Source organism: Drosophila arizonae, chromosome 4, assembly GCF_054131065.1.
Source record: "Drosophila arizonae isolate 15081-1271.41 chromosome 4, UAZ_ARI_1.0, whole genome shotgun sequence".
NCBI lineage: Eukaryota > Metazoa > Arthropoda > Insecta > Diptera > Drosophilidae > Drosophila > Drosophila arizonae.
Window position 1 is genome coordinate 19857427 of NC_142924.1, and position 21853 is coordinate 19879279.

Consider the following 21853-nt stretch of genomic DNA (forward strand, 5'->3'; position numbering starts at 1 on the left):
CATTCGCAGCAGAATTATAAAATATGTATTTTATATAAATATGGAAATCGACCCTGCACATTTTTTATGGTTATTCCATTTCTCATTTGTTTTGTGTTTTTTTTTTTTTTATGAATCATATACAATAAACATAAGATTTATAATATTTAAGTGCTAATGAATGTACTTCACTCAAAATCGTACTATGTAAGATTTATACATATTCAATAATATATCTATATTTATTATATATATATATATAGCTTATAGCCTAACATAAACGGGCATTATAAAAAATGATGTTGGTAATAAAAGGTTTACTAATCAACAAATTGGTGTTGCTCGTATTCATTTCACTTTTTAGTAGGTCCAGCATAATTGGCTTCATACTATGTATGAAATGGCCAAATTCTTAAAATTTGTTTTCAACTTTAACTAAGCCTAATTAGATTTATGTAAATATAAATTCAAGTTTTCATATCTTCTTGTTTTCTTGTCAAACGAACTCTGCAGCACAACGTGTGAATGTTTTCTTAACTTTGTTCGATTTTTCGCTAAACTGTGCGAAATATCAGCAAGTTTTTTCAGTTAAATGGTAAAAGGCTGGGAAATGGTACAGATTTTGGGCATTATGTGGAGGATTTAGCGGGGCAGTGAACGAGTTTGGAGCGTACATTATGCAGAGGATAATGACATACTGTTCAGTTGGGATGGCTTGGCTTTAACTGGGCTAAAGATCGTTAAGTCTGTGTCTGCTTCGCATTTTACTTGAAATTTGTTTCAATATTTGAGTTTAAACTATTTTCACTTCTGCACCTTTACTGTGGGTTGCTCGAGCTGTGCTAGCACTAGTTTTAGTTTAACATTTTATATGTAAACATGTATAATATATAGTTTCTTTCTTAGTTTTGTTTTGTTTTTGGACACACAGACATTAGCTATAAATATAATTACAACTTTGTTTGAATTTTCTTGGCGCCTAGATATTATGTAATATTATTAATTAAATGCTACATATTTGTATATATACAATGGGTTTTTATAAGTATGTGTGTGGTAATATAATAGTATGCATATTTCGCAATTCATTCTCATGATTTACTTATTCACTTTTATGTTATTTTTTTTTTTTTAATTTTTTCGAATTTGTTTTTGTACTTTTACGTATATAATATATATAATATTGAGTTTTTGAGTTACGGTTCTAACAATATTGAACTCTTTTTATTTTATTTTGATTGCTGGGCGAGTCTTTGCTTTGAAAACTTGAAAAATCGTGTATATTCTATATACAATAAATATTATTCAAACTGTATTTAGCATTTAACATTTGTTGTTTGTTTGTTTGTTTGTTTCTCGTTGTTGCTTTGATATCTCTGTTTATGCTCAGGTCAATTGTTTCTAAAAGAAATGCAGCTAGCCTAAGAGTTTCCGGTTGACAATGTTTACGAGTGGATTGAATTTGAATGCTGTTCTCAGTTCAGAATTAAATTTAATTGCAGAGATTCTTTATATCAAAAAGGAAATAATTTATAAAATTCAACGTATTCGAATAATAAAATAATGCATTACATTTCATTTCGTAGTTTCTTCTTTTTTTTTTTTTTGCAATTTTGCTTTTCAGTTGTCTCAAATAAAATTTGGCAATTTGTTGCAATATCCGTTAAATTTTATCGTTATTAACTAAAGAAAATCAGCCTTTTCTTGCTATACACATAAATACAAGTACATATACATGTTAATATATAAATGTGTTTGTGTATGTGTGTGTGTGTGTGTTAGATTTCAATATTTAATTAAACGCTAGTCAAATATTAAATCCATTAAATCGATTTTTTTTAGAAATGTTGCTTGAGCCTGCGTCGCTTGCCTCCAACTTGGATTACTCCTGCTGCTGCTTCTGGTGTTGCTGCTGCTGTTACAGCCGCGGCGGCTTGAAGCTCAGCGTTGTGCTGCACTCCAAGCTCAGCTGGTGCTCCATGGTGTCCATTTTGTCATAGTCGTGGCTGCCACAGTCCGCTATGGAGTTGCGCACAGACGGCGGCTGCTCGGCGCCCGGCAGGAGGCCCACCAGCAACAGCGGCTTGTTCAGCGGCACTCCAGCTGCAGCGGCTGCCGTTGCGCCGCCAACTGTTGCTGCTGGCGCTGTGCTGCCGGTCAGCTGTTCGTTGCTGATGCTGTTGCTGCTGTTGCTCTGGCTGCCGCCAATCTGCTTCTCCTTGTGGCGTCGCAGCGACGATCGCAGTGGATACTGCCGCGGCACATTGATGAGCAGGCGGCGTGTGTTGCTGTTGGGATTGCTGATGCTGCTGCTGCTGATGATGTTGATGTTGCTGCTGTTGGGATTGCCGACGATGTTGGGTCGGCGCGTTGCGTACTGTATGGACTCGGCGCTGTTACTCAAACGGATGTTGCCAACTGATTAAATGCGGATTTATATACACAGGTTACGCATTGATCGCATATAGATATATATATGTACACACATCGGATGGCGGAGGGGGAGAGAAAGAAGAAAAACGAAAAATAAAATTTGTTTATGAATTTGAGCAGGGCTTCACATAAAGAATGGGACGTTGTTTTTTTTTTTATCAAATGTATATTATTTTGTTGTTTCATTTATGGTTTTAGTCGGATGGTTGTTGGTACAGCTAACTGTTCTTATGGTTGCTGTTGTTGTTGGGCGTGTTGCTGACAGCCAAAAACAACTCAAAACATACATGAAAAACACAAACATAAAATACAAAATTTCTTCCTTCTGGGTTGCGTTAGTACACATAAAATCATAATAATAATAATAATAGAAACAACAATTACAATATATGTGTGTGGGTGTGTGTGAGTGTGTGTATAGGTGTTGATGTGAGGTGTGTTTACAACAATTTCTAAATGTCATATATACGATTTTAAAAAAATAAATAAATGAAAACATTTAAACAAAACAAAAGCTTAACATTTAATAAATAAATGTAAATATTTATTGTATACAAACAAAATACTAATTGTTTACACATAAAAAGCATTCAGAAAACAAAAAGATATTTTCTATTTGTTGAAAATTTCTGAAAGCGCAAGCGTTCTACATATAAAACAATATCAAATAATTATCAATAATTACAATTAGAATTATAAATAAATATTTCGATAACAAAATTAAATGGTCTTTAATTTTTAATAAATATTTTGTATTCATGCAAATGGATGGATATTCGGCGAATATTCGCAAAATTGTATTTAACCCTAATTCTGATATTTAATCTAACTCATAATGAGCTAACTTTGGATTTTGAGAATTGCATAGGAAGGCTACTTAAACAAATATCGCTTAGAAATTGATTTTAAATGAGCTTAACTCTGCAGAGATATATATTAGGGAGATGAGCTGATTAAAGACTATGATATGTATATATATTTAAGGTATATATTAGATACAACTGACCGAGTCAGCTTATCATATCTGACAGGGCAGACGACAATTTATGTTCGATCGTTAATTAATGCATGATTTACACAAATTACGAGTTAATAAGTTAACATTCATGGCGATGCTTCGATAAATTTTGCATGGGGACAAAGTTCAGAGATCGCTGAAACATTTCCTATACATGTATGTATATAAATTACAATGTTAGTTCTGGTATGACTTGTACAACTCCACGGAGTTTTACAAATGAGCGCAATGAGTTCGTCGGGAGCTTTACTCGATTTATCTACAAGACACAGGACATGCCACTTGCAAACTGTTTCTGATTATTTGGTTAAGCGATGATTGTACAAATGAAAACATATTTTGGAACATAACGAAGATTTTAAAACAAGAAATCCAAAACATTAAAAATGACTGTGACAAAGTTGTTGTTGCTGTTGCCGCTGCTGTTGTTGCTGCTGCTGGCATGACTGTTGCTGTTGCTGTTGATGTTGCTAATGTTATGGTTGCTGTTGCTGTTGTTGCGATAAATGATGCTGCTGCTGCTGCTGCCGCGCTGCGTCTCAAACGACTGATACAGCGACAAAGCGGAAGCATTACTGTCCAAGCGCACGCGCTGGCGCTGGCGCTGACGCAGACGGCGCTGCAGCATGAGCGGCGTGGAGTGGCGCAGCTGACGCAATGTGGGCTGCACATGCTGCTGCAGCTCATGCGCCTGCAGCGTGTGCAGCACACGGCCATCTAGCGAATCGCAGTCGCTGTCCGAGTCAATCTTGTTGCTGGCGCTGTCCACATGAGCAACAACAACACCAACAGCGCCAGCAGCAGTTGCAGCTGCGGCAGCAGCAGCGGCTGACAGATTCTGTGTCGAGTAGTAACACGTATTATTGTTCTTGTTGCTGTTGTTGTTGAATGTTGTTTCGTGTAGATGAAAGCTACGAGCATGCGGCAACATCAGGTTGTTGTTATTGCTGCTGCTGCTGCTGCTGGTGTTGCCCCTGCTGCTGTTGTTGTTGCTGTTGTTAAGCATTTGCTGGGCAGCAGGTGCGTTGTTGGTGAATTGGTGATTGTTGGTTAGTGCTGCTGCCGTTTTATAACTACCCGAATTGGCGTCCAGCAACAGGCGACGCTGTTGCTGCTGCTGCGGCGGTCGCAGCAGACCCTTGGAATGTATATGTTGCTGTTGTTGTTGTTTTTGTTGCTGCTGCTGCTGCTGATGACGGCTGTAGCTGTAGCTGTCCTCGGTGTCCATCATATCGTCCAGCTGCGGCTGCTTCTCCCTTTCCAGTTCCAGTTCCAGTTCGCGTTCGCGCTGCTGCCGGCGATAGAAGTGATAGAGCAGCGCGGCTTGGCTGCGCTCCGCCTCGATGTCGGCGGCACCGCCGACGCCGCCCACCGTCTGGCGCATGTCACGCGTGCTGCCGCCACCCAGGTAGCCAGCGGCAGCGGCGGCGGCGACCGCCAGGCAGCAGTTGCTGCACGTGTCCACCGGCAGCTGCAGCGAGACGACCGCATCCCGTGGCCCCAAGAACCATTCGGAGCGGGTGCGCATGCGTGCGGTTTGGCGTTCATGGACCTAACACATATTTGTGTGTGATTTATATATTTTGGAATATTTTTGCATTGATATTGTTGTATTGTTGTAGTTGTAGTTGTTGTCATGTGTCGTTGTTGTTGTGGTTGTTGTGATGTGTTGTTGTTGTTTTGGGGAAGACGGGGATTCAAAAATTTCGCATTAGAGTTTTGTCATTTAAAGTATTCGATTTTGTTCATAATTAATATAGGATTTTTGTATTTTTATTTTTAGAAGCTGAATTTTAAATTTGTTTTCCTTAATTTGTAGATTTGTAGATTTTCAATAAAAATTAAATAAATTGAAAAAAAAAACAAACAAAAATAAATAAAATACAAAGGAAAATTGTAATAATTAAAAGAGTTGTTAACAATTTTAAATTAGAATTTTGTAATTATTTACACAAGTTTTAAGGCAGCGCAGCAGAGAAAAAAGTGCGATCAAAAATTATAGTTTATAAAATATTAAATAAACATATATTAAGGTTATTCACAAGGATAGCATGAAATTTAAAGTCACATATAATATAATTAAATTTTTTTAGTCACTTGTGAATAACCCTTTTCATTATAAACAAAATAAGATTGAAGCAAACGAATTTGCAGCTGATAATAAATTTATATATAAATAATAATTAGGGAACCGCCAACAAGCGTTTGCTGAGCACACTTTATGAAACATACAAAAAAAAATATATATATATATATAGTTTATATTATTTATTGTGAAACAAATGAAAGAAATTTCATATGCAGTTGCGGAGCTCTCCGAGGTGTGTGTGTGCGTGTGTGAGTGTGTGAATGTGTGTGTGTTCGTTAATCTGTGTTAATTCTGTGGCAAACTACAAATTAAAAGACAAAGAAACAAGAGACAAGATACAAGAGACAAGATACGAGCACAGGCAACAAACAAAGAGTTGGTTGGGTTAATTGAGGCAACGACAAGACGACAACAAAACAAAACTACGAATTAACAATAAACAATTAACAATTAACAATGCAAATTCAACAATTGCGTGGCTTAATCAAAACATAACTTAAGCTATTAACTAGATAGCTAAAAAAAACAAATTCGTTTGTGTTGGTGCGGCAGTTTATGTGTTTTTTGTATTTTTAGTTTGGCTTCAACATAAAAAAATAATTATTATAATGATAAGATATACAAACTATGTTTAATTGTCTGAACACATTCGGGAAACAATGATAAGACATAATTTGCTTGAGTTCCTTATAAACTTATAAATAAATATATATGTACAATGCCTAAATTGTTTAGTTTTTTGGTTTGCAAAAAAAGAAGTTTATAGAATATTCATTTTTTTTTTGTTTAATGGAAAAAGAATTAATTTAACAAAATTTCTGTAAAATTTTGTTTTATATTTTATATAAAATTTTATTCGTTTTTGGTTGATTCTTGTTTTCTTCTTCTTCACTTTTAAAGTTTGGCTAAAGAACATATAAAATAATTAAAATTATAAATGATTTTAATGTAGTTACAAAAAATGAACAGAGTACAGTTATTTTTGTTGTTTGCTCTTCATTTTTTGCATAATTAAATGTGTGTTTTTTGTGTAGTTTTTGTACTTTTTTTTCGAGTTTTATTCTGATCTTTTTTGTGCCAGATTTGCTTAAAGATATACTTAAATGTAAAAATAAATTGTTGTTTTATATATATTCATATATATAAATATATTTGTGAGCGTGTATGTGTGTTTGTGTATTTGTGAGTCTGTAAGTGGTAGTTGTTGTTTTTGTTGTTGTTGTTGCAGGCGCAGCTTTAGTAAGATTCATAAGTATATAGTATATAGAGCATAGAATAAAATACAAAACTAGTGACAGAGAGAGAGAGAGAAAAAGGCGCAAACGTTCAAAATTTTGAGAAATTAATTTCAAAACATTTTTGTTTTTGTGTTTGTTGTTTGTTTTAGATTAGTTAAAAAACAATTTCGTAAGTAAGAAAGGTGAGAGGGAGGGGAAGAAGTTCATAGCGTGGGGGCGGCCGTCCAAAGGTTATTTTTTTTTTTTTTATCAAATTAAGAAAATTAAACAACAAAATATATATATAATTGAACAAAATTGGTAATCAATTGGAAAATAAACAAATAAACAGCGTAAATGATAATATTACAGAAAAATAAAATAAAATCAAAATAAAGAAAGTAAAAATAATACAAATCAAGAGTTAAAAATTCATCAAATCAAGAAAAACTTATCGACTATCGATTAATTCGGAATTTCTTTTGCAGTTTGCTTGCTCAAACCTGCAAATAGAATACAGAACTTAAAATTCGAGCAGGATTGCTAATGGCAAAGGGAAGGTTGAGTGGATTAGGATATCGTTTCTTATTATTTTTTTTTTTTTTTTGAGGGGTAAGGATTTGATTGCCCTTTTCAAACGGATATTCTAGAACCAGGCCAGAACTTGTCCCTCACCTGTGGCAAATATGAGAGACTCTTGGTGCTCTCCGCATAGCGATTGACGGCGCGCAGCTCCTCCATGGTCATGCCGCCAGAGTTGGCACCGCTGTTGCCGGCAGTGACGCCGATGCCGCCAGCGCCCCCATTGGAGCCAGCAGCTCCGCCGGAATTCGAGCTGCACGAGCTGCTGTGGCGAATGCCACGATTGCAGCGACTGCAGGTCCGCTGCGGCTGCTTCAGCTTGCCGCCATTGCTGCTGCTGTTGGCCAGGGCTGCACTGGTGGTTGCTGTGGGGGCAGCAATGACTCCAGTGGAGGCTGCATTGCTGCCACGACGGTCGCTGCTGCCGTCGAGGCTTTTGGTGCCGGTGCGCAGGCGTCGCTGATGATGGCCGCTGGGCAAGGGCTTCTTTTTGTTCTGACGGTAGCGACGCTTCACGGTGGTCAGCTCGTCATCCTCGTCGTCCTCCTCATCGTCGTCGTCGTCCTGTGAGTTGCTCGTTGTGCCCATCAGCTGCTGCTGCCGTTGCTTGAATTGTTGCAGGCCCCGCAGCTGCTGCTGCTGCTGCAGATGCGATGGCGTGGCCGGAGCAATGCTGCTCAGCTCCAGATCGGCGGCAAAGTCATGGGCCAGCTCATCATTATCCTCCTCATCGTCCACATAATCGTCGTAATCATAGTCAGTGCCGTTGCCATTCCCGTTGCCAGCGCGCTTGGCCGGCAGCGGCGAGCTGGTCATGGCAAAGATGCCCGGCCCCTCCAGCGACACGGAGAGACGGGCACAGCTCTCGATGAACGAGTGCTCCGGCGACACGCCCAGCGACAGCACGCTGTTCTCCAGCGCCGAACTGGAGCTGGTCAGCAGTGCGGGCGTCGAGCGAGATTCCTCCTGGGCCACTGCATGCAACACGTTTCGATTTTAAGAGTAATTTATAGTTAAGAGGTTTGGTATGAGCAATGAAATAGACATGAAATATGTACAGGGCGTGTGTGAGTCAAAGCAGAGTGCAGAGTTAGAGGAATAGATAGATATAGCGAAGGCAGAGAAGACAGACATAGGGAGAGGAGAGACAGAGAAAGAGAGAGTGGGAAAAGCGAGTCTAGTGTGTGAAGAATTTGTGTTAAGCCCAAAGCATAGAAACCCCAAAAGCCTGTTGCCCAAGCAATGGACTTAAGAACTAAGCACATAGCTAGCCCCAAATACGAATAGTAGCACAGCTTATAGATAGCCAGATAGAGCTAATCAAGATAGTAAAGGTACTCACGTAAGCCCCAACGCTCGCATTGGCACTGCAGCCAAGTCTTTTCGGCCTCCAGAGAATGTTGTACTGTGATAAGCAAAAGGAAAAATTCATTAATCATTGTGTATTTATATTAAATATATAAATCAATAAACTTAGATATAATGATTATATTGAATTATATATATTTTTAAATTTATATATTTAAAACTTTATAAAAACCATAGTTGCCTTTGTTATAATAATTGAATTCTTATGCAATGAAAATCTATATGCCTTAATAATATGTATTCACTTATTGTGGGTGCTTTTGATACTATAAATATTCCATATCGTATTGCGACTCAGAAACAGGTCTAACTGCTTATATGGAACAAGCATTCCGTATTCATAATATATAATTATATACATATTGCTCACGTATTTATCTGACTTTATTTTACGAATTGACAATATTAAATAGTTCTATATTGAGTATGGTTCTAGAAATCAAATATGGATTATAGATCCTAACTTATGCAGACAGACTTGCAAATATATGATTCCATTCAGCTAAAGTTCTTAAGTACAAAGTTTCAATTCTAAATAGTTTCATTCAGTAAAGTAAGTCTAACTACAACAAATGTAATTCCTAATCTTAACTCGGGCATTACTCCGACACCTCTTCCCACTCCACTTACATGCATATTTCTGTTGTGCCAATTTGCCGCGTGGCGGCGGCGGATATTGGAAACTGCAGATCCATTCGTCCTGCACCTTTAGAATGCGCCCCGTGACGCGGGCATAGTATTCATAGTTGTCGCGCCCAAAGATATCGTGAGTGGCAAACTTATCGATTATGTGCTGCATGATCTTGGTGGCCACCTGAAATGGAAGAGTGATTAGTATACATTATAATCACTATAAGTATTTTATGTATTTGGAGCTCACCTTAAACTTGAGCACATCCTCCATGCGTGCGGTTTTGCCATCGCTGACGCAGGATTGAAAGAAACTGGGCGCAACCGAGACGCCGAGAGCTTCGCTGGTCATGCCCGTGGATGCGTGGGCCGCATTGCTGGCGATAACGCGGAATGTGCCAAAGAGTAAAACTAATAGATGTTGCGTATATTTGGGCAGTGATGCAAACAATCTGTAAGAAAAGCGGAATGCGGTAAAGAGGAAATGAGTACATTGAATGCGAAATGAAGGCAAGCGTAAATGTCAAGCCAGAAGCCCGTATAAAGATCGTCTTATCTATGCATATCTAGGTGGCAGTGGCGGCAGCAATTGTTACTCATGTTTTTATTACACAGTGCACTGACTCATTGTCTAGCCAGGGCCATCGAAGAAAGCCATCCAGGTGGGTGCAGCAGGCGGGCGTATGCGGGTGCCGGCGGGGGGTTGACGTTAGACAGAGGTAGAGGAAGACTAAAATTCAGCTGCTTGAATTGTTCACACTTTCATTTTGGCATGCGCGGCTTGGAAAACCTGACAAACAAACTACCAAAACTGGTCTGCCTCTCTCAGTCCCTCTTTCTCTCTCTCTCTCTCTCTCTCTCTCTCTGTCTGTCTGTCTTTCTTTATGCCTCTCTTTCGGTCTATCGTGCTCGTTACACAACCTAGAGACCAACCAAGCGAACTAAGCAACTATCACAGCCATCCAATCAATTAATGCTCTTTGCTCTTCGCATCTGCGGCTCCCATAAAAAAGTGAAAACTCGAAGATACAAACACATAGTCAACGTCCATAACCGACGCGTCGCTTGACAATGAATTATACTATAATACATGGTATATAAGAAGTAAGCTCCAGGGGCCGCCATCGTCTATTAAGCTGCCGGTGTGAATTGCCATACAATGAGCAAACAGACAGACTGAAAGAAAAGCGCACTAACACAAAGACAACAGCGACAACAACAACTACAACAAATGTAACACTCTAAAGGTGTTAAATGCATTGATAAGGCACAATAATAGGCCGCCAGCAAATGCAGCTCCAATTATAGACAGAAAAAAGTAAATAAATGAGACTTTTGTATAAAAAGAAATTATGACTTGGCAAAAGGTCCTCAGTAAACGAGAAGTTCATCCAATTATTTATTTGGATTATTGGAAACCAAGACGCAGGCTTCTTATTTCTATGATATTTGTAAACACAACTTACGGCAGACTAAGCAAATTCCGAACAGTATATGATAGATTCTACAGTAAGCCAAGTCGCTTGATAGCAGGCTGACTCGGTCTTCTTAAATACTTTTTGCTTTCTGTTTCAGCTCAGCAGATTTTACAGATTTTTTGTTAACTCTTTTAATCAACGGGCTGGGCATTAGTGATAAACATTGTTTACCAACAGCGTAGTGCTCATATCGTGGGTCAAGGCTTTATAAAGTTACTTCATCTTTAAACTATCAGCGCGTTCACCTGTTTCCTCATAGCACAAAAAAAAAAAAAAAAAAAAAAAAAACACGCAAATAAAGAGAAGCAAACAGAGCAAACCCGAGCAATGGCCGCCTAGCCTATGGCTTGAACTTTTTAGGTCTGGCCCCCAACGATATCAACGACCCGAAGTGCAGCAAACAAGACCCCAAAAAAATTAAATATTAAAAAATGAAAACGTGCCGCCGCTGTAATACCATAAATATATTGTACATGGCCCACGGTCCAATCTTATCGAAGAGTGCGTTAAGCTCCATTCTTTTTCAACTTCTTCATATGGAGGACAACGCCGTGTGATGCCTCGAACTCGAACTCGAACCCATCAAATCAAAGCAATCTAAGCCAAATAATAGATAACTTATCTATTATTATTAATACGTATCTGGCTATGTATGTGGCTTGGCTTTTGTTTACAACTTTATGCTGTTCGGCGACACTCGTAAATGGAATGCGTACAAATTGTTTACTAATTGCATTAATTACGAGGAATTCCGTTTGGAAAAACAACAACAGCAATAACAACAACGAAAACAATATAATAGTAGAATTGAACGATTGGTTAACGAAACAAGTGTTTACGTTGTCGTTTGATATGGACGCGATAAGGCATTAATTATTATTTTTGTATTTTATTTTTCGGGGTATCGTACGTAAACTCAAATGGATGATTAATGTCCCCCATCGATTTAATTATTCTAAATTATTTGATTTTGATTTAACTATACAATTTTATTATATTTTACAATCAGCTTGAATTAATCGAGCTGTTTCAAAGCTGTTTCCACATATTTCACATGGATGACGCGAAATTCTTTAAATTAAGTGAAAAATAGTTAAACTGCAATTAAATGGGTATACCCAGACTGCGTTGCACAGTATCAAGAGTGGTCCCTAGAACAGCTGTTACAATTATTTAAAGCATCTAAAATCTAAATCTAAAATATTTATTAGTTTCAGAGGTGACTACTACGCGTGAGTATTCGATTTATTTACACAGAAAGTCAAGTTCTCTCAATGAACTTAAGTTTAATTAAGTTTTCCTATCAACTATATAGATCCACTCTATTTAACGTGATCTAATTAATCTTCAAAATGAAAATCGCATAGAAAGGCGACCTCTTCACTTTATCTCCAATCAAACTTTCGTTTTCTTTAGGGCATTTCTGATTAAATTCTTTCAAAGAGACCCAATGTTTTCTTTTCGTTCAATATGATTTATTATGTTTTTTTCATATGAAAATCGCATAGAAAGGCTCACTGCCCATTAATCTCTCCTTTTCTTCAGGGCATTTCATAGTCGAGTTCTCTCAAAGACACCCAATTCAAGTTTGTATTGTTTCTACACATGACTTTATGCATATTATTAATGGGATACATTAGAGACCCGCATTTTGGGCACACGCACCCAGCTGCCTCCTTATATAATCGCTGATCGAGACGCGTTACGCATGCGCCGTGTTGCCAGCCAGACAGCGCTGATTTTACATAATGCTTAAGAAACCGGCTATATTTAAAGGCATTTCTGTGAATTGGATGCTAAATAGTATTTCGTATGCTTAACACACATATTTATATGTATATTCGTGCGTGCTCGTGTGTGTGTAAGTGCTACTGTTAAGGCCAACGCTGCGTCACATTATAGATGAATCATTTATTATTATTATTGTATTTTTTCATTCATAAAAAAGAAATATGTCAGCCGTAGCCGCAGTCGAATACAATGTTTGTATTTCTCTCGCACTCGTCTGCCTTTTCAAGTGCCGCATTTGATTTGCCTTTTTTAAATGTTGTTGTAACTGTTTTATTTCTTTCTTTCATTTCTTTTTTTTTTTTTTTTTAATTTCTTTTATATTTATCAGAGATATATGTATATGCACATATAAATGAATGTATGTTTTATATATATATATTGTTACGTATTTGTGCCCTACAGAGAAACCAGTTTTGATATTCCCACAACTCTTGTGCCACTTGAGCGACTTCAGATGCCAGCTCTACCGGCTGATAAGACCCATAAACAAACTCTGCAGGGCGGGGCACTGAGAGTTGAGAGTAGCTGAAGTGCTGAACTGCTGAACTCGGAAGCAACCAGGCTTTATCACAACTTTATACTATGCCGCATATAACCAGAATAAGAAATCAGGCGTAATTCTTATTAAAGAAATGTTTGCACATTAATTAGATCGCACTGCAGATTAGTCAAATAGTGAGTCAATGTAATATGTCTACATATAGTGCATAGGAATTGCTTGAGTCACAATTAAAACAGCAAGAACAAAGGACAGCAAATCGCATAGTTGCTGTAAGCCGCAGAGTTGGTCAGTCACTCTATTTAAAGGGCTATTTTCCCTCAAATTCTCAGTTATATCTTTAAAGTCTGCATCAGCTGCAGCTGCATCAATATTCATCGTTGCGGCGGCTTCGATTGCGTCTCATCGTCTGCGGCAACGCGGCTCCACGCCCAAAAGCCTTTGTGTTAATTTAGCAAAAAAAAAAAAAAAAATAAGTGGAGAAAAAAATGAGAGATGCGAAACGCGAACCGCAGCAGCAGCAGATTTAGCTGTTGTTGTTTTTGTTGTTGGCGGTAACAAAAAACAAAAAACGAATGAAAAATACAATACGTCATAATAATGAGCCAAGTAAAACAGCAAACGCAACGCACGATAATCATAAAAAAATATGAAGCGGTTTCAACATATAAATTTACTCACTTATACAAATATACCCTATATATATATGTATATATACATATACAAGTGCAGACAGCCAGATACTGACATGGCCCAGGCACAAGATACAAATGAGAATGGTAAAGTCGAGCGTACTTGACATACGGATACCGTTTACTCTTCACTTGCACGCTTCTCTGCGATTCTCATTTGGCAATTAATTAAGTCAAAAGGCACAAAACGTTGCAGAAGCATCAATTAAGATGGCATTAGCTATAAATTATAGAGAAATTTATATAGAAATACATAAGGCATCGTCGACTGATCTAACTTCTAGCTTTATAGTGCAGACAATTAACACTAATAATCCACATGCCTTAGATATATGTATATATATTTAACAATTATAATCTCAGCTGCAAAACCCATTTAATTTTTTATTTGACTTACATAATAATGTGAGCAAAGTTTTATATAGAGTCCAAAGATTAATATCGTAGTATTAGTCCGGCATATGGTTTGGTTATGACCGCGCCAAGAGATCAGCGTTCAGGGCAATCAATGGAAAAGTCAAGCCAGACAGGCAGCCCAAGCCAAGAGCGACCCAGAGAAGTAGGGTAAATGGAGACAGATACAGAATGTGAATATGAATATGATGATGATGATGAAAATGAGAATGAATAAGCCAAAACAGGGCCAGGCGAACAACGCGCGACGCACTCGATGAGCTCTACTGACGCACAATTTAGTGACTGTATGTACTGTGGAAGAGATCGCTGTTTATATGCGTTATATATGAATGTATATTTATATTGTGCACTCGCTTATTTTACTTTTATTGGTTTTGTTTGGGCATTGGGCATTATGTGTTGTTTATACTGGGCGACTGACTGACTGACTGACTGACTCTGGCGGCAGTTTAAGTTTATTTATGCAGCGTGGCCAAATGGAAACTCTGAGGTAGCAATTTTTTCTTATATGTATATACATACAGATATATAATATTTATTTTTTATATTTGTTATTGCGATTGGCGAAGCCCTTTACAACAACTATGACTATGACGACTTTAGCACACAGAACCCAGTAAAGAGTAGAGGCGACAACAAAATCGAACGAAACGAAACAAAACAAAACAAAACACAATTCTGTGCAGTCCGTGACTGACTACATAATGTAATAATCAGGAAGTGAACATCAGTCGATATTGCAATAGACCCAAACAGACGTCCACGTCGCCTCTTGTTAATGCATTGGACAATGCGGCTTTTGTTATAAACTGTTTCCCTGTCGCCGTCTCTGTCTCAATCGCAGTCCCTTCTTTTTCTTTAGCTCGTTTTTTTTATTTTTTTCACTTATATTCCAGACAGCCGTCTCTGCTCAGTTGCCATTTCGCCTGTCTAGCCCAACAAAAGCGGGCAATTTTTGCATTCTTTTTGCACTTATTGATATTCGCCAGCAGCAGAAGAAGGTTTGTGCCTAACTATTGTCACAGACAGGCAACTGGGCAACCGGACAGCCGGACAGACAGACAGTCCAATCGACCGACCAGGCAGCAATTGTGTAAATATCCTATTAGCTTTGGCAGTGTGCATGATATGACAGGCAGCTGGCATATGAAAAGGTCGAAACCAAAAAAAGAAATTTAAAAATAAATCTTTTCCGCGACACAAAGTCTAAATACCCTAGACAATAGACAGAAATCAGATTTGCCTCATCATTAAAAAGATTTTATTTTTATTGTCCAACTCAAGCACTAAACTACTTTTAACAATAAAAGAAAATTTTCATTTTATTTGATTAGTATTTTATTTGTAAGAGAATTCGCTAATCTTCACACTTCGTAGCAAATGGTTTGGTAAAGTTCTTAAGCTCTGCCTTGGGACAGGCGTATGAGCGCAACAGGCGTTCGAAAAAGCTTCAAAACGAAGCGAAAAAAGCTTTGGCTAGGCAACAAGTTGAAGCTAACAGGAAACCGAAACAATTGACAGAGCCACAAGACGGAAAGAGAGAGATAGATAGACAGATTGAGAGCAGCAGGCAAGAAGCGGGGTTGGGTCATTTATACACACACACACACATACATACGCACACACCTGACTGCAGTCAAACTTTTTTAGCTACCAACGACGTCAGCGTCTTGTTTGTGTTTTGTTGTTTGTTGTTTTTCTAACAGGTAAATTTACAAATAAAAGTCTACAGAAATAACAAACTCACATGGTCTTATGCATTTAGCACACTAGACAGATACATACGTGGATATATGTATGTACATATGCATTGGTATTGCTGAGGATTATCTAGTATATTGCAAAAACGTGCAACAATGACGTCGTAGGTGCCGTCGTTCGTCTGCTGCAATAATAATAACACTTAGCAGCAACCAGCAACAACAACAACAACGGCAACCAAATGAAGTGCCAACTGATTGAATTGAGTGCCAATAGTTTTGTGGGGGACCTGTTGGGCTGCTCTTACGTTTTACGTTTACGTTAATTGATACAAAGTCTCAAACGCGCGTCTACTGTGTGTATCTATTTATAAAAAGTTTCAGTGGCAGAGTCGCTATTTTCGCGCATTGGTTTGATTCGGCAACGAATCTGATTGCGATTGCTCAATGTGTGCGTGTTTGTTTGTGTATATACATGTCTATATAAATGTGCATGTGTGTGTGTGTGTGTGTGTGCATGTGTCTGTTTGTAGAGATATCATTTTGCCGTTGCTCTTGCTGGTTTGGCGGCCTGCGCCTGCCCTAAAATGTAAATAAACAAAAGAAAGGTAACAGCAACAGCAACAGCAGCAGCGGCTACACATAAACAATTACAACAATAAATGTGTATATAATTGTATGCTGGCCACGAACGCAAAGTTTACAGTAACCAAATTAAAATTTACGTTTGAACCGCTGCTCTGCTGAAAATGCTGAAATGGAAAAATCATTTGGCGGTCGATTTTTACGCATGTACCGATATCCGAATTTTAAATTTATGTTTTATTGCTGACGTTATTTGTTTACACGCACATTAGCATTAATGTAACAGCGTTGATGCTGTTGTTGTTGTTGCTGCTGATGCTGATGCTGTTGCCGCTGCTTCTACTTCTGTTTCTGCTGACGCAGTTGCCGCATCCAACCACCCATTCATCCTCATATATCAAAGTGGCAGAGTGTATTAACAAAAGCGAAATCTGAATAGACGCATATAAAGCGTTTGCAATCAAACAGCTGTCAAATGCCAATTCAGCAGCATTAAGTTGGCAAGGCCACTGCAGCTCCGATAAAAACGAAAGATAATATCGATTGCGATTGTTAATGCTTAATTGCCAGTGCCGCTCACTTCACTTCACTTCACTATGCTTCACGCACAGCCAACTTTAGCTTCTCCTCTCTACACACTTCACCCACATTGCAAACTGCGATTGCAATTGCAAAAACAAAACAAAAAGTAACAGAAGCAATTGTAAATTACAAAACTGCAATATTTTTTGTTTTATTTTAATTGAGCATGCGTGGGCCTGTCTGTTTGTCTGTCTCTTCGTCGGTTGGCCCACGCTTTATGCTCTAATTCAGTTCGGTTAGAAATCGATTGCAGCAACAAAGTAAAGCAAAGCAATGCGAATCAACGCAAAGCAAACAGGCAAACAAAACATTTCAATTTACAGCTGCAAACTAAGTACTTACTACAAGCCCAGAGAATTACTCTCCACCAATTTTTGTCGCCTGCGCTTAGCGCTCAAGTGAAAATTGGTGAAAATCTAGCAAATATGTCAACAAGTGCCAAGCCAAACGGGCGTGAAACGCAGCAAAAGCAACAAACGCAGCGATAGCAAAACATAGTCAACGCTTTTCACTTAATTTCAACTAAATTCGCAGACGTCTTCACCCGCTCGCACACCCACCCAACATCTGCCAACACATACACACATACACGAGTGTGTACATGTAGATACAGGTACAGGTATGTGTGTGTATTGAAGATTCTTGAGCTGCAACCAAATCTAGATCCGGTTCAGCAAGTTTACCGCAAGCTAGTTACAATATATACACACACACAGACACAAGATGGGTACATCAGTGCTGCTAGAGATGGTCGTGTGTGAGCACGATATACAGTACATTTAACTAGGCTCTATGAAGATCATGTGCCACATTATTTATGAAGTTCAAATTTAGCAGGTAAAAACAAACACTCATAAATATTACCTCAACTGATAAGGTATATTTTAGAAAATGGCGCGCAAACCATTTAGATATATACTACAGGTCGTGTCACGTCGCTAGCACATAGCTATATTCAATATACAAAAGTTTGCATAAATGTGTGTATATATTTATATGTATGTGCATCTACATCTGCACATAATTGACAAAGTTGTCAACTCACCTGTGTAAACGGTCCGTTTGCTCGGCTTCGTTTTGCAGCTCGTTAATGGCAAAGAGCTCCATCTCGCCACTGCGTCCAAAGATGCCGTTCGGTATCTTGCGGAGGAACTTCTTTAGTACGCTGGCAATAGTGAACACCGAATAATTATCAACGTTGACGAGTCGGCCCGCCTGCAGGAAATGGATGAGCTTCTTCATTGCGCCTTGATGGCCGGGCGCACGGAAAACATCGCGTCGATTGGGCGATTCCTTGTTCAGTTTCAATATTAATACAAGCAGAGGGCCTGGAATGTTGTTGTTGTGCTTGCACACCTCCTCCAGGGGTACACCGAACTTCACCTTCTCCAAGCGGTACGGATAGGCGGGAGCGGTAGCTGGATGGCCACAGGATGTGACAACGTTGCCCAAATCAGCAGCGCGTCGATGCACGCGTTCAGCCCAGCTGGACATTGTGTATGTGTGTGTGTGTGTATGTGAGCGTCGGTTAGTTTATGTGCGGCTATTTGCCTGCGTACGCGCGTATGTATATTAAATTATGTGTGTATGCGTGCGTGTGTGTGTGGGCAACACTTTTCTTTCGGGCGTTCGGTTTTCACAGAAAAATGTGCTCGCTCACAATTTTATGCTGTTTTATGCTGGTTGAAAACATGTTCCTCGGTTCCCCTTTACTTTCCCACTGGAATGTAACTGCGTTGTTATTGTAGTAGTTGTTGTTTCTGTCGCTATTTTGTCTCTGTATGCATTTATCTTTCGTTGTTGTCGTTTTTACTCTGCTCCTCGTACTTGTATCTGTTAATTTTGTGTTTTTTCTTTTTTTGTTTTGGGCGTTGTTTGAATTTTCTTCGTACGTAGTAATTATTTTCTTCGTTAAGATTACACAAATGTTAAATTAAATTTAACAAAAGCTGTGTTTTATGTATGTATTTATATAGATGAGTGTGTGCGCGTGTGTATGCTTGCTTAGATTTGGCAATTTCAATTTTATATGCTCGCGCACTCACAGCAGCAGCCACTCCTGTATGCACTTTTTTTGTTGCTTTGCTACTTCTTTCTTTTTCACAGTTGCCGTCTCTTTAGAGTTGAAGCGTAGATAGCGCGGCGCGTCGCAGCATATTGAGCGAAAGATATTTAATCCACATACTAAGTGATAAGTATAACGACGCGGCTGGTTGTTGCTTTGTTTTTTTTATTAAATTAATTGGTTAGTTTTCGTGGCTCTTAAAATAATTCTCGCGTCCCTACACGCACGACTTGCAGCTTCAGCACTTGTGTATACACTAGCGATGCGCAGCTTTTTTCCACTAGGGATGTACTGATAATATCGGATTGTTGATACCAAATTCGGAGTTATCGATGTATCGATATAATTCTCAAATATCATTGATTCGTGAGCTATGCTAATGACGATGTATCGACATCGAGTTACAAAATGTCACCCTGCTTGTTCCCAATAGTATCGAATCTCTAATTATGGCGAATATGTGTAAAGTGAAATTGTTGCAAAGGAAATAACAATAATACAAATCTATAAATAAGCCGTATATTCAATTTAAGTTATTTGGCCAAAAGAAGTACGTATTGAACACAGTAGGCTGCAAAGAAGCTGGCAACTCCACTGGCATATATTCATTTAATTTATTTTTGTTTGTCTGAATCATTTTGTTGTCTGCTTCAAAATAACACCAGCAACAACAACACATAATTTTCTTCTCATTCCATACAAAAAGTTAATAAAAAGGCGACAAAAGCAAGGCAACGCGACACAACGCATTTGTCCCAATCGTTTATCCAAAATTTTCAAGTTCCACTTGCAAAAACAATTTCAATATGTGTGAGTGCCGCTGCTCACCTTGAATCCGTAGTCGTTGTTGTTTTCCCCTCCCGTACGCGTTAACATATACAAGATATTGACCCTGTACGCTTGATTCATATACATACATATAACATTTAAGCACTCACATACACTCTCAAGCGTACACATACACCCATACATACGTACATACCAACAAAAGTCGCTGCATAGAAACATTTTTCATTTGGTAGGTGAACAAATGACCACTGCTGCCTCCACATCGCAAAATGCGTCATCGACGTTGATGGCTGCTGCCGGAGCTGGCGGCGCAAGCTCCACGACGACAGCAACGCTGTCAACGACGCCCAGTAGCTCAGCGGTACGTGCCCTGGCCATGGAATACAAGTCCCTGCAGGAGGAACCAGTAGAGGGATTTCGCGTCAAGCTCATTAATGATGATAATCTGTTTGAATGGGAGGTGGCTATCTTTGGCCCACCAGACACGCTATATCAAGGTGGCTATTTCAAGGCGCACATGAAATTCCCACACGATTATCCGTACTCGCCGCCAACCATACGCTTCCTCACCAAGGTGTGGCATCCGAATGTCTACGAGAATGGCGACCTTTGTATATCTATACTGCATCCGCCTGTCGATGATCCCCAAAGTGGTGAGCTGCCCTGCGAACGCTGGAATCCGACCCAGAACGTGCGCACCATTCTCCTCTCAGTCATTTCGCTGCTCAATGAGCCCAATACATACTCGCCGGCCAATGTAGATGCCTCGGTGATGTATCGTCGATGGCGGGACTCCCAGGTAAGCAAAGTTGGAATTTTATTACTATAATCTATGCTCAAGTATATACTAACTGTATTCTTGTATGTAATGCAGGGCAAAGACAACGAATATCCAAACATCATACGCAAGCAGGCGTTGGCCGCCAATGCGGAAGCCAAGCGAGAGGGTATTGTGGTGCCTATGACCCTGGAGGACTATTGCCTTAAGCCCACTGTTAAGCCTAGCACAGAATCTGGCCTGGATGCGAATTTCTATGATGATGATTTTGACTTGGAGACGGAAGATTTGCCAACAGACTCGGATGAGGATGAGGACGATGAGGATGAGGAGGATGAAGATGATGGGGAGGACGGCGGAAATGGGGATAGTGCAGCAATTAGCAAAAATAATGGCAATACAAAGTGCACGAACAACAATGGTCTCTCCGCGAAATCAGTTACGGCATCTGCAACAGATGATGCCGAGTCCGCTGACGACAGCGGTAAGGGCGAGACAACATAATGCAGATACACCCGCTCCGCTCCGCTCAACTCCATCTCCAACTCAACTCTGCTCCTGCCCTAGGCGTCTACGTAGCATTTAAATGAAATACTAAGTGTGCAAATGAATCGAGTTAAACAGCTAGGAGGCGCCCCGGATGCCAAACGAGCTGGCGTCTAATCATTTCTCCTAACACAATTATTAATTTTGTACTTTTAATTTGTGTACAATTGTAAAACTGAAACGTGAATCACTTATTAGCTGGCTTTTATTTCTCAGCTAGCCTCTGGCTAGGCACGTTTTGAATCCGTTCATAGAGTTTCAAGAGCTTGCGATTCCTTTTACAGCAACTAAATAACACTCAAAACTGATAATGATTATACAAGATATATATACAATATACATATGTATTAGCTATTAATTATTATTTAAAAATATACATACAATTACACACATCCGTATGCGCTTGTATATGGTACAGATCATTAACGGGGGGCGCTGCAGATGCAAACAATTTTAACGTGAACTAACCTCCTCCTAGAAAGCGAGAGACCTCCTAACAAAAGCTAAACTAATAAAAGAAACAACATAATTTACAATTTACAATCAACGGATTTCAACAATATAAAGCAAATATTAAACGTAGCAATTAAGCCATTTGTAAGTGCAAAATTAAAA

The 21853-nt window shown here is 39.0% G+C and overlaps 2 protein-coding genes across 8 annotated transcripts; one reads left to right on the forward strand and one right to left on the reverse strand.

Annotated features, from left to right (window-relative positions):
* Positions 1-1089: 1089 nt before the first annotated feature.
* Positions 1090-19412, reverse strand: RhoGAP71E (Rho GTPase activating protein at 71E). 6 transcript variants are annotated; one of them, XM_018007591.2, is made up of 7 exons: positions 18106-19411; positions 9567-9768; positions 9317-9500; positions 8661-8723; positions 7412-8292; positions 4508-4982; positions 1090-2397 (listed from the first exon to the last, which is right to left on the reverse strand). In XM_018007591.2, the coding sequence occupies exons 1-7, from the start codon at positions 18552-18554 to the stop codon at positions 1898-1900; spliced, it is 2754 nt and encodes a 917-aa protein (XP_017863080.1). In that variant the 5' UTR covers positions 18555-19411; the 3' UTR covers positions 1090-1897. The 6 variants fall into 6 exon arrangements, with proteins under 6 accessions (XP_017863080.1, XP_017863085.1, XP_017863083.1 ...); XM_089467124.1 differs by lacking the exons at positions 1090-2397; positions 18106-19411 and adding exons at positions 14174-14484; positions 14557-15494 and having other exon boundaries at positions 2911-4982; XM_018007594.2 differs by lacking the exon at positions 4508-4982 and having other exon boundaries at positions 2238-2397; positions 18106-19409.
* Positions 19413-19517: 105 nt separating this feature from the next.
* LOC108613848 (ubiquitin-conjugating enzyme E2 R2) lies at positions 19518-21630 on the forward strand. 2 transcript variants are annotated; one of them, XM_089467134.1, is made up of 4 exons: positions 19528-19675; positions 19791-19935; positions 20148-20713; positions 20789-21630. In XM_089467134.1, exons 2-4 carry the CDS (start codon positions 19932-19934, stop codon positions 21194-21196), a joined length of 978 nt encoding a protein of 325 aa, XP_089323260.1. In that variant the 5' UTR covers positions 19528-19675; positions 19791-19931; the 3' UTR covers positions 21197-21630. The 2 variants fall into 2 exon arrangements, with proteins under 2 accessions (XP_017863091.1, XP_089323260.1); XM_018007602.2 differs by lacking the exon at positions 19791-19935 and having other exon boundaries at positions 19518-19675.
* Positions 21631-21853: the final 223 nt, after the last annotated feature.